Raw genomic sequence first — 13,557 nt, 5'->3', positions numbered from 1 at the left:
GTGCACCGCTGAGCGGAAAGGAGAGTTTCAAAAGGAAGGCAGTGGATAAGTCTGACCCAAAGCAAAAGGGCTCAGAGGAGGAAGCACAAGTGGGCAGTGTGGCTGCTGTGTGAGTATATTTATGTGTGCATGTGTACAAAAGTCTCAAGATCCCACCCTCCTCTAGAGATAACATATGAGAAGAAAAACAGTGTGACGTTGAACATATTACTTAATTTCTCTATTTCTTTAGCTGCAAAATAATCATATGTATTCAACTGCTGTGAGGATTAGACATTCATGTCAATTTCCAACAGTCAATGAAATTGTATCTGATGCAGAAAGTGTTCTTTTCAAAAATCCTCACTCCTTCCCTTTGTGCAATGAGGAACCCAAGTCCACTCCTTTCTAAACAGGGACACAAATGGCAGCAGTGGTCAGGCAGACAAGCAGAATTTATTGAATTTTGAAGCAGGATTATTATTCAAAGCAGTTTGAGGAACTCCAGGCACTGTCACAGTCGTCTGTTGTCATAAAAAGGGCAGAACCTCTTCAAACTTCCAAGGCCAAGTTATGTCACAGCTACTATATCCTCATTCTTGACTAACACTCTCAAAGTCACAAACAGACATAAAGTGATTTGCATCCAAATCTTAAGGGGAAAACCCCAGGACTAAAATAAGATAGAAAGATACCAAGAGCCTAAGTAGCTATGAGAAGGGTAAAGGTTTTCTTATTCTAATTACCAGAATTAATGGAATTGTCTAGTAACCATAAGAGTTTGAGCCTAGAAGGGGATGCTAAGGTTGGTAAGACAGGCTTGGGTTAGTCAGAGGCAGGATTTAAGGTCTTCCAGGAAGACTCCATGTGAGGGTCCTTACACAGGAGGTTCCTGGTTGCCTAGTGACAAAGGAGCCAGCAGTGGCCATCCCTGGTGAAGGGTGGTGAGTTTGGGTAAGGTGGTTCTTCACCACACAAAGTAATTTACACAGGAGTTGAGGAACAGGCATACTTCAAACAGCGTTGAGAAGTTGCTTGACTTTTGGAGAAGGCAAGCAGGTATAATTTTGTATGAGAGAGTCTTTTTATTTGACGGATTGGTTTTAAAATTATCCTAGACCCAGGAAGGTCAGGTCTTTATTCTCTTCATCATCAAACCAAATAAATAGCACTTATATCTAGACATACTGTGCTCTAAATTAAAACTGCCTATACCCCTTCACCCTCATCCTAGACCCTGAGTTACAGATTTTTGTGCAAATTAGCTTCTGGGTCAGTTAAGTCTTGTTAGAGTTCTCTTCATAACTGAGCCCCCATCCCTGGCCTGGTCACAGTCACAGTAGAACCAGGAACACAATAGGCAGATTTCTTTCCTTGCTCAACAACAACACTCAAGGAAGAAGGGGCATTCACAGCATGGACCTGTCAAGCTCTGCTCTAGTTGCTGAGCTTTGCTTAACATGAACAGGTCATTCTGGCTGCAAGTTCCCCCAAACTATTCCCACTTGGGTTTTTAAGGCACTGCAACTCCTCAGTGTAAAGCTCTCTGCTTATAATAAATTATTTTAATTATCCTTACTACTATTCTTATCACTGCATCAAAGCTCACCCCCACCCAGCCATTGGCCCTGAGATGCTGAGAGAGTGGGGATGAAGGCAGATCCCAATTAATATCAGGGATTCTGGTCATTGGGGTCACACTTGAGCATGACTTTCAAACCCAACCCCTTTCTCGATGTTTCAAAGGCTTCCAGAGCTTTCTCCAGAGGAAACCTATGGGTGACTAAGGGCTTTACATTCACAGACTTAGATGCAAGCATTGAAATCGCCACTGGCCACCTGTAAAAGATCACAAGTATTACATTCAACCTTCAGGAGGAAAGAGTCATATCCCCCAAACTACTAAGACCAAGACCAGCTTGGCATCTTTATTTATAGCACTGTGGTTCTGCAAGGTCAATTCTGCAAATCATTAACAGGAGAAATAATTTTATGACTTGTAATCTGGAAATAAAGAGTCCATTCCTAAATTGCCCCTCCCTCAATTTTGTAATGCTACCATGAGGCCTAGAATTCCTTTGGTATGAAGGCATAAAGCATACAGAGGCCACTGTGAAAAGGCAGATAAACCTCAGGGAGGCAGCCTTGTATAATCCAGTCACACCCCTTAGCAGCTCAACTTGGCAGAATTTACTGGAAAATAAGGATTTTGGGGGGGGGGGGGGAATGGTGACAGACTCTAAATGTGTCTAAAGGGACACTGCGGGGAAAGATTGTTTAACCGTATCAGGGAGATAGTGGAACCCACAGAACATGGGGTGGGACAAATTAAAACTCTCTCATTTTCCAGAGTGGGCCACTGGGTTCAGTAATGGGAACCGAGGGATGTGGTTCCCAACTTGCTATTGTCTTCCTTTCTCTTTCTTCCCTTTAAAGTGGGGAAATGGAGGGCCTCCCTGGTGGCGCAAGGGGTTAAGCACCACACTACGAAGCAATCCACAGCCTCTAGAGTACAAGTTCAATCCCCGGCCGGCCAGGGAGCAACCCACATGGCGCAGCAGACCTCTCCTGTCTCGCCCGCTGCTCCCCTCAGCAGTGTATTTCAGTCAGTCTGCCTGTTCTGTTCCCTACACTGTCTCTGGTGAATCCTCTCACCCCCTGCATCTCTGGCCTGTACCCCAGCTCTTGTATGCATAAATAAATAAATCTTAAAAAAAAATAAAGGGGGGAAACGGAAAGCTGGCCCCTTAAGGAAGTGGAAAAGAGAAGCCTGGGTGATGAGTGGCAAACACCCAAGAAGAGCATGCTTCAAATCCTCCAAATCACTTTCCACCCAGCCTCTCTGCCCTCCTGTCCTTTAGCCAGGAGTGAATGGTCTCTCTTTGGATCCCTACCAAAATCAGATTACATGGCTGTCAGTCTGGCCAAGTACAGCTCACGAATAAATAGGCAGGAACGCTTGCTCCAGGGGCCACAGGAGCCTGTCCTAGTCTTGCTGGCCGCTTGCCTCTCCAGCACACCTACAACATACTCACGTGTTACAGTATCGAAACACGCCCTTGATATCCACCTCTCGAATGGCTGCATGCACTAGGGGCACTTTAGTCATCTCAGGGCCCAGCCCCACGAGCACCAGGGTCCCACCAGAACGAGTGGCCTGAAGAGGAGGTAAGAACAAGAAAACCCAGAAGATATGAAAATTCATACTTTCCACTCCCCAAAACACAGCCGTCGTATAAATATCTTCCTGTGGCATCAGGTAAGTGTACCTGATTCTGTACAGTTGAATTTTCAACATGTCAACCAAACTCAACCTAGCAGCAGCATAAACATCATCTTCTTTAAAGATCCTGAGATAATACACTTCACCAATGGAGGCCCAGTTACAGAAAAACATCCTCCGGGGTCCACAACATCCCAAGAAACAGCCAAACTTCCCCAGACACCATGAAAATCTCCCCTGCAAACGAGAGTGGGCTTCAGCAACCCCTGAGCACCTTTCAAAGTTTTACTAATTACCAGGTGTTGGAATCCGTCGCTTCTGTATCTCAGCCCTGTTCCTCCTCCACAAGACAGAGCTTCAGTCAAACCTCTAAGAAAATACCCTCTTGGCGAGAAAATACCTAGAACCACATAAATGGCAGGGGAGGGAGGGTAATGCTGGAATTCTGTGGTTTAAAAGTTGCCTTGTATACACATTTAGAAATATTTTCATTTCAGTCTATCAGCGGATTTCTTCTTCCTTGAATATCAACCTTATCAGTTCCCTCCTTGGAGTGGACCACGCGTTTATGCAGACAGTCTTCACATAACCCGATGTGAGAGCTGTGTCTGCTCCAGAGATCCTGAGGGTCACTATGTTCCATGTTGTGAACTGGCCTCGCCCGCAGTTGGCTCACATGTAAGAACATTACGATGGCTCCCTGCGGGCTGTGATAGCCACAGTGCTGGACATGGGTGGGCTCAGTGTTTGCTGTGTTCTCTCTTTTTACTGAAGCACAGAGCCACTTACAATCCACGTGTGACATGAACACTGTGGGTGAGGGGGAAGGAATCTCACAATGGACAATGTTGCTATTCCCACTGGAAAAAGAAGGACCCGAAGTTGTGAGTGAGCACAGAAAGTTCACTCATGACTGAATAATTTCCCAGGAAAAAAATTTCTACAGCAGCATTTTTTTCTCTATCTGGCGAGGAGGAAGAGGAGCAATGCCTAACTGGCCATCCCAGGCTGCCAGGAGGTCAGCAGTTTGTTGACCACAGGCAGAGGAGTGTTTGGACTACGTGATTATTGCTTTGCAGATTTCACCAAGGAGATGACATTAATTCTACCCCACTTTTTGCCATGTCTTTTCACAAGAATTTTGTTATCATGACGTGGCAGGAAAATGGCTCTCAGGTGTGTCCATATAAGGTGTCTAACTTGCCCTTTGGCAGGGTGGATGTAGCATCTGCCGTGCACGATGACTCCCTAGTTGGGGAGGCACCATTTCAGGCTGGTGAGGCCCTTGGCTCATCTGCATGCCTCTCTCAGGTTGCCTGGCAACTGCTCCCAGATGCTCTCCAGTCAGGGCACAAGTCACATCTTTTACGGTCTCTCTCTGGAGTGGGAGTCACTTATCTGCCAGTAACTTTTGAGACAGCAGACACAGCTTATTGTTATTGCTCTCAAGGTACGTGACACAAGTCAGTCAACCACGTTGATCCATGACCCTCTGTATTTTGGTTTCCCTTTTCCTTTTCCCACCTTGAGGCCAATATCTTCGACAGTGGCAGAAAGGGCTGGCTGACTCCAGCTGGAACTAAGGACTGAGTGGAGGTGGCACCTGCTCCTCACTTTTCCCATCACTCCTTGGGCCTCCAATACCATGCAGGAGGTAGGATGGGCAGATCTCCACTGCAGGAGGAGGGATGGGCAGATCTGCCAGGGTGCCAGGTCTGAGGGCTGTGCCACACAGCTCGAGGGGTCAGTTTTTTTGGTTGTTTTTTTTTTTTTTTAAAGATTTTATTTATTTATTTATACAAGCACTGGGGTACAGGCCAGAGGCACAGGAGGGTGAGAGAATTCACCAGAGACAGAGCAGGGAGCAGAACAGGCAGAAGGACCAAAGTACACCGCTGAGGGGAGCAGCAGGCGAGACAGGAGAGGTCTGCCTCGCCATGTGGGAATCTCCCTGGCCGGCTGGGAATTGAACCTGCACTGCAGAGGCTGAGGACAGCTTCACAGCGCTGCGCTCAAGCCACTGCGCCATGGGGGAAGCCCCTCGAGGGGTCGGTTTTGTCCAGAATATGGTTGGTACATAGGGCAGAACTCTCTTGTGTATGTGACCCAGCTGTGAGTCAGAAGGAAGAAGGAAGCCAGAACTAATGTGGGGAAGAAGTCTGGGAGGTAGAATAGGAGTGTCCAGAGGCAGCAACTGCCAGCTCTCCCCAGCACAGCCCCTCCCACGCTAGCACCCTTGTCATGTGAGTCCTTGTTTTCTCCTTTCTACCTCTCCTAACCAGCCAGAGAAGGGAAAGCTCAGTGTGCTCAAGACAAGTCACCTGGCCTCTCACCATAAAATGAGGAAAATGAGAACTAATTTTTATGGCATTGTACATATTAGGCATCATATTTATAAAGCACCCAGCAGAGGACCTGGCACACAGTAGGACTGAGCCCTAGAAGGTATTATTTTCTTCCCTCTTTTCCTCATACTTTGATCCATGCCACGCCTATCTGTTTTTTTTTTTTTTTCACACACACCCCCAATTTCCCATAATTTGCTGGTGTCACTCAGAGTGAATCAGGTGTTGACAGCTTATCTGTTCATTGTTTTGGGAGAAAACAGTAGCCAACTATGACCCTGAAAAATCACCTTCCTTTTCTAACTGGGTTAATAGTTGTAATCGCTTTGCATTAATGATTAAAACCTGCACTTCTTCTGCAGTAAAACAAAATAGGGATTTATCACACTCAACTAAGGCATGGGTCCCACTCCTGCTTTTGAATGTTTTACTATTTTCATGATCACAGATATGATCCTAATAGTCTTCCCATACTTAAAGTGTAGATGACTTGCATTTTCCAAGGTCCATGTATTATCTCTCACCTATTATCACAAGGATGTGAGGCAGGTGTCATATCTCCACATGACAGATAAACCAAGATACCAAGAGATTACCTAATGTTCCTTGGAAGTCAGTGGAGACATCTGATTTCTATTTGGTTACTAGTCTGCAAAGGCTCCCGGAAGCTGCCCACCAGCCTCAGCTGCCCTCACCCACTCACGTAGATGCCCGCCTGGATAGCAGCCTCTGCTCCTGTGCACTCGATGGTGACTTCAGGCTTGCAGCCCAGCAGACCTTCCACTTTACCGGCAATTTCCTGAGGAGTCTCCTTGGAGATCTGGAGGACAAAATCAGCCCCGACTTCTGTGGCTTTAGACAACCTTGAGGCAGACAGATCTAAAGTTGAACAAAAATTTCTTTCAAACTGAGAAATGGATGGCTAATTAGGAAGAATATTAAGATGGAGGTGTAGGTTCTAATGGCAAGAAATCTCTGGGATAGGGGGTTGTGCTGCCAAGCCAACACCCTACTCTTTACACCTTCACACACACTACAAGCTTCTCTTTCTTTCTGATACCTTCTCCTCACACAAAACACACACACTCTCCTACACACAATCTTTTACATGACACAACTCTACACACTCACATATCTCTAGATAAACTTTTCTCTTGATCTCTCTCACACACACACACACACTCTCTGATACTTTTTACACACACATCCCCACACTCATGTTTCCATACATAGCACATAGTTCACACATATGCCTGCACATGCTGTCACAGACAACCTCTCCTCACATATACACACTCATGTCTTACCCACACAGACACCCTCTTATAAACATATCGCATACCCCTATAACTCCACATCACACACACATATACACAAACACACCTCTACTTTGCCTCCTGGGCTTGATCAACAGACCAGGGGCTGAGACTTCTCTTAGGACCAGGTGGGCAGTATGGGGCATCTGAAGTCCACACATACAGAGCCAGGTCCTCTTCTCCACAGCAGTTCACCCTCTCCTAGCAGCTTCACAAAAGCTTCCCCTCCCGAGTCCTAACTTGGTCGTCTCCTGAGTGGGCTCTTCAACCATGGAACTCAGGAGATAAGAGAAGAACCCCTTTAGAAACTCAGGTACCCCAGAAAGGGAATAGGCCTCATGCCTCCAACATAAACTATAGGCCCAGTTGTTTCCCTTTTTTTTTTATTTAAATATTTTATTTTATATAATTCTTACATCTTTTTTCATCTTTGCACAATGTATGCATTTTCATTTTGGTTATATTCCCCATACAATTGCACCCCCGCCTTATTTTGACTCTAGTCCTTCCTTTCCCCCCGACCCCTCCCTCACCACCCTCCCCCGTAGTGTGTCTCTGGTTTATAGTTGCTTGTTGATTTTGATTTTTACTTTGTATTGATTAGTCTTTTTCCTGGTCTCTTATTTAGGCTTTCTAAATTCCTGCTATGAGTGACCATCCGGTATTTTTCTTTTTCTTTCTGACTTATTTCGCTGAGCATGATCCCTTCTAGTTCCATCCATGTTGCTGCAAACTGCATGTGTTTATCTTTTTTGGTTGCTGAGTAATATTCCATTGTGTATATGTACCAGGCAACTATTATCATCTTTGAAAACAGGCATCAGAGAAAACACATATGTAGTAGGAGACTTCAACACACCACTATCAACAATGGATAGATCAACGAGACAAAAAATAAGTAAAGACACTAAACTTCTAAATAAGGATCTAGAGAGCTTGGGCTTAACAGACATCTACAGAACACTAAACCCAAAAAAATCTGAGTACACATTTTTCTCAAGTGCACACGGATCATTCTCCAGGATCGATCACATACTGGGACACAAGACAATCATCAACAGATACACCAAGATCGAAATCATACCAACCATCTTCTCTGACCATGAAGGCATCAAACTAGAAATAAACCATAAAAAGAAGGCAAGGAACTCTCCTACCTCATGGAGATTGAAACCCACACTATTGGAAGACCACTGAACTAATGAGGAGATCAAAGAAGAAATTAAAAAATTCTTTGAGTTGAATGACAAGGAGGACACCAATTTCCTAAATGTTTCCCTTTCAAGGAGATTTAAAAGGAAGTGGACTGTAGTGGAATAGGAATACTATCAGTTATCAAAGTTGGTCATAATTCATTAACTACTGTGATGGGAAAGATTTTCACAATATATTGACTTTTATTTATTTATTTATTTATCTATCTATCTATTTATTTATTTATTTTTATAGAGGCATGTTTTATTTATTTGTTTGTTTGTTTGTTTGTTTGTTTGTTTTGTTTATACATGCACTGGGTACAGTCAGAAGTGCAGGAGGGTGAGAGAATTCACCAGAGCCAGAGCGGGGAGCAGAGCAGGCAGAAGGACCGAAGTACACTGCTGAGGGGAGCAGCGGGCGGCAGGAGAGGTCTGCGTGCCATGTAGGACCCTCCTCCAGTGGCCGGGGAGCAGCCGGGGATCGAACCGGTGCCGCAGAGGCCGCGGGCAGCTTCGCAACCCAGCGCTCAACCGCTGCGCCACCGGGGAGGCCCTATAGTGACTTTTTAAAAGAGTAAGTAAAATAAAGCATTTTCAGCATGATCTCATTAAGGAAAAAAAAAAGGAGATTCTATGCCAAAATGTTCACAGAGGAACTTACCCATCACCAGTACTTGAGCTGCTCCCATTGCTTTGGCGACAAGCAAAGTGACCATTCCAATAGGCCCTAAATAAAGCAGGCAATGAAAGATGTTTGTGAAATATTAAACATCATTTCCCCCAGTCTCCCACTCCAGGGCCTGGTCAGCAACCTCCAACATCTATCCCACTGCCACATAGTAAGACCTGAACAACTGTTGAATGCCTAAATAAATGCATGCATGAGTAATTTTTTAAAAAGATTTATACAAGAACCAGGGTACAGGCCAGACGAACGGGAGGGTAAGAGGATTCACCAGAGACAGAGAGGGGAACCGAACAGGCAGAGTGATGAAATACACTGCTGAGGGGAGCAGCGGGTGAGACAGGAGAGGTCTGCTTCTCCATGTGGGCATCTCCGCAGCCGGCGGGCATCGAACTGATAATGCAGAGGCTGTGGACAGCTTCACAGCGCTGCACTCAACCGTCTGTACCACCAGGGAGGCCCGCATGAGTAATATTTGTCTATATGTAATCTGCTTCTAGTGTTGGGTTATCATTTGTTTCTTTCATTCCTCAGCACTAGACATTTTTCTCTTACTCCTGGGCACTCTTTGGTGGTAATCTCAAAGAACTAGAGGGTTGAAGGAAACATTTATTAGTTCAGAGAATTCTCAGAAGGCCTGGAGATATTTTCCTGTTCTCTCTTTGACCCCACCTCAGAACCTGTCACACCTCCCCAGGAGAGATACAACCTCTTCAGGTGCCCTTGGAGAAATCACCCTAGAGGGTGTCCTTAAAGCGAGCTGGCAGACTGAGTTCACCCAGCTGCTCTAACAACTACAAAATGCTCAGGGGTCCAAGGACCAGCCTGGGAAAGCACCAGCTTCCCCATAATATCAGCAGGCAGATGACACTGTGGTTTTAAAACAATAAACCAGACTGACAAAATGAGGTTATGTAGAATATCTTTGGGAATCTGCTTTTTTGACACTCTCCTTGAAATAATTTTGTCAGTTCCCCCAGAAGGCAAAAGACTGGAAAATGCCTGAAATGCTCAACAGAAGTGTAACTATTTAAATAAACCACAGTGCAATATTACACAGCTATTAAAATTTAAGTCATGATTCTTTATTGTTATGGAAAAATTGTTTATAATATATTGATTAAAAAAAGAGTGGGCAAAATAAACAATTTCAGGAAGAGCTCATTAAGGAAAAGAAAAATATTAACAGTGATTCTGTCAGGCTAATGGATGATGGGGTTGTAGATGAATTTCTGTGTGTGTGTGTGTGTGTGTGCTCATGTATTGGATGTTATGTCTGTATGACCTATCTTCTTTTTCTATGGCAAAAAAGTATTTTTAAAAATCTGTCACCTGCATCCTGCAGTCTGCTGGATCACTGAGACAAGTCTGTCCTATATTCATGACCCCTCTGAGGAAGTCCTAAAGAAAATCACTCACAAAAGTGTATGAGGAACAGCAGATCACACCCATGTGAACATGCTGTCTGGGTAACCAGGAGTTGGAAATCTAAAATGATTTTGTCTGGGACCACTGGGACTGGTTCAGGTTGGCTGGAAGCAGGGGAGGAAACTGGGCACCAGTAGCGACCCCTAAGTGGCCAGGGTGCTGGCTCATGGCTGGGTTCCACTCCTTCCACTCGTCATGAGCAGGTCCTACCTCATTCCTGGATGGACCAAGAGTCCACTTTGCCCCTCAACATGAAAGTTCCAAAAGTTGCCCTTTCCTCAGCTATACAAATATTTCTCTAGTTTCATGCTCAGTTGAAAAATAATCCCAAGTTATATTCTTTAATGAATAAAATTAATTCATTTAAAAATAAAATGAATTTTATTTTGCCTAGAAAAATAACATTAATTACTTCATGTCTGCAGACAGTTTATTAAGTGAAGTACAGATCACTGAAGGAATGGACACGGTAATCCCTCCTCCTAAGCCAGAAAGTCTCCAGGACAAATTTCAGCCCTTGGAGGGAGAATGAGATGGGCAGAACGTCCCCACATTTCCAGTTAGTGAATTCACAACCAAGTGCCATCTATTTCTTACCAGCTCCACACACAAAGACCTTGTGTCCAAGGGTGATTCCAGCTCGCCGGCAGGCATGGATCCCCACAGAAAGTGGCTCAATCAGGGCCCCTTCCTCAAAGGTGACATTGTCAGGAAGCCTGGAGAGTCATTGGACACCTATAGTTAGTCGCCCTGGGGTTGACAATAACAACAAGAGCTAATAGTTACTGAGCATTTATTTATGCGCAGAGCAATGTGCTTTGCAACTTACATATATTCACTCAAGTAAATCCTTAGGGCAGTTCTGTGATGGGCACTCTTACATAATTTTACAGATGAAGAAACCAAATCTTTGAGCATGCATTGACTTGCTCCAAAGGTTCAAAGCTAGTGAGGGGTTCAAAGGGTTTGAACTAGAAGCCACATGATTCCAGAACCCTTTCTACACTGCCCTGCTCTGAAAATGTTTTCTTTTTTAAGATTTATTTATTCATGCATATAAGAGCTGGAGTATAGACCAGAAGTGCGGGGGGCAGGAGGGGCAGGGGCATAAGAGGATTCACCAGAGACAGAGTGGGGAGCAGAATAGGTGGATCTACTGAAATACACTGCTGAGGGGAGCAGCAGGCAAGACAGGAGAGGTCTGCTGCGCCATGTGGGTCAGCTCCCTGGCTGGGGATGGAACTTGTGCTGTAGTGGCTGTCAGTAGCTACATAGTGTTGAGACTTAACCCCTTGCGCCACCAGGGAGGCCCTGAAAATGCTCTTCTTTGGAGAAATCACTTTTGTGGATGGAAGTCCATTCCAATACAAGGCTATCATAAATAATTCAGAAGTTCACTTAACGAGGGGGTAACAGAACCCCATTCTAGCACGTCATCTATTTCTCAAACTTACAGCCTTTCTGGTTTCACTTTAGCAAACAATCCTGATCAGCAGCAGTTTTATAAAACACTTATTCAAGAGCCCCATATTACATGTTTCAGAGGACCACATGTAATGGCAGCAGCTGCCTGGCTGCCCCAGGACAGGTTGAAATGAGGATGTCTTCCACACAGCTGATAAAGTGCTGTGTCACCTATACCACTGGGTGCTTGGTTTTCACTTATGAGTCCACTGGCATCTTGATCTTATTAACAACATCCCACTGATGATCCCAGCAAATATTTATATAAGGCTTTAGAGATTAGAGAGCTTTGTCATTGTCTTATTTAATCCTCACCATGACCTTTAACAGACAGGAAGGGCAGGCTTCATTTTTTACCTTAATTCTACAGATGAGCAAGCTAAAGCTCAATGTCATTAAGAGATGTATTCAAGGTGGGCCTCCCGGGTGGCACAAGGGGTTAAGCACAGCACTGTGAAGCTACCCACAGCCTCTGCAGCACAAGTTCAATCCCTGGCAGGCTAGGGAGCTACCCACATGGCGCAGCAGACCGCTCCTGACTCGCCCACTGTTCCCCTCAGCAGTGTATTTCGGTCGATCTGCTTGTTCTGTTCCCCACTCTGTCTCTGGTGAATCCTCTCACCCCCCACACCTCTGGCCTACACCCCAATTCTTGGATGCATACATAAATAAATCTTTTTTTTTTTTTTTTAAAGAGATGTGCCAGGCCTCCCTTGGTAGTGCAGGTGGTTGAGCGCAGCGCTATGAAGCTGTCCAGACTCTGCAGTGCAGGTTTGATCCCTGCCGGCTGGTGAGGGTCCTGACCTCTCCTGTCTTGCCCGCTGCTTCCTCAGCAGTGTATTTCGTTAGTCTTCCTGTTCTGTTTCCCGCTCTGTCTCTGGTGAATACTCTCACCCTCCTGCACATCTGGCCTGTACCCCAGTTCTTGTATAAATAAAAATAAATCTTAAAAAAAAAAAAAGAAAAGAGATGTGCCCAAGGTTATGAGGCTGGTTGATAAAAAAGCAAGACTTGAATTCAGGTCTCCTGCTACCACATACTCTGCCTGTAGCATATCAGCTGCCTCTTATAAGCAGCGCTGTAGTTAGTATCTAATTTCTGCTAGTTCCTCCCTTTAAGTGCCCCCCCAAACCTCCACATGCAGAAACACAAACACCCTCAAATTCCAAAAATAAAAAGGCAGCCAAGTCATGTGCTCATTCACGTGATCTTTCTTTCATTGCTCGTGATTGATCCTCTACAGGATGACTAACAAGAAGCCTGACTGCTGCCCACCACACTTTTCTTCTCATCCCCTCTGCTTCTTTCTTGACACCCCTGCCCCTCACAATCCACTCTCCTTTCCTCTGACTGCTGTTATCACCCTCTACCCTATTCCCTACTCCATAATTCTATATAGATAAGGGAAATAAGCGTGAAACAATTAACAAAGACTCTCTTAAGGACCTCCCAACCATGCTATCTCAGATACACTAAGCCTCCCTCCCTCCCCAATCTGTGTTGTCTCTGTAAGCTGAAGGGGGCCTTTGGTGAGGAACCAACACCTTCCCTCTGACTTCCCCTAAGAATAAAAAGACCAAGGAAGAAAAGAATAAGAGAAGATTGTTATCTGGGAAATTATTCTACTGATGAGATAGTTGGGCCTTATCAGGCCTTATCACATATGCTGGTAAGGCCAGCCCCACCGAGGGCAGGCTGGTGCAGGGGCAGAACCCCCAGGCAAGGGGCCCGGGGGGGGGGGGGGGGGGGGGCACTCCCTCTGCACTGACCTTGGCAGAGTTAGTGGGAAGGGTTACCTCCTTCCTCAATCTTCTCCAGTGGAGATTGAGGAGTAAGGGAGGTAAGAAGTATAGGGTAAATGGTTTTTCAGGCTTTTCTGCCCTCTGACCATTAGGCTTGCCATGCCTGATGGGGCACATGC

At 45.3% G+C, this 13,557-nt stretch overlaps 1 protein-coding gene across 1 annotated transcript in view; it reads right to left on the bottom strand.

The window, feature by feature from the left end:
- Positions 1-1,652: 1,652 nt before the first annotated feature.
- SORD (sorbitol dehydrogenase) overlaps positions 1,653-13,557 on the bottom strand; it is a gene marked incomplete at both ends in the record, with an annotated part of 35,181 nt that continues 23,276 nt past the window's right edge. The window contains 5 exons of the mRNA XM_084240607.1: positions 1,653-1,818; positions 3,015-3,136; positions 6,251-6,426; positions 8,721-8,786; positions 10,770-10,888. Of these exons, the coding sequence (XP_084096733.1) occupies positions 1,653-1,818; positions 3,015-3,136; positions 6,251-6,426; positions 8,721-8,786; positions 10,770-10,888 (649 nt within the window). The remainder of the gene's footprint in view (positions 1,819-3,014; positions 3,137-6,250; positions 6,427-8,720; positions 8,787-10,769; positions 10,889-13,557) is intronic.

The sequence above is a fragment of the Talpa europaea genome (assembly GCF_964194135.1).
Source record: "Talpa europaea genome assembly, chromosome: 8".
Lineage (NCBI taxonomy): Eukaryota > Metazoa > Chordata > Mammalia > Eulipotyphla > Talpidae > Talpa > Talpa europaea.
The sequence above is the reverse complement of the archived record's forward strand: the minus strand, read 5'-3'. Positions and strand labels throughout refer to the sequence as shown.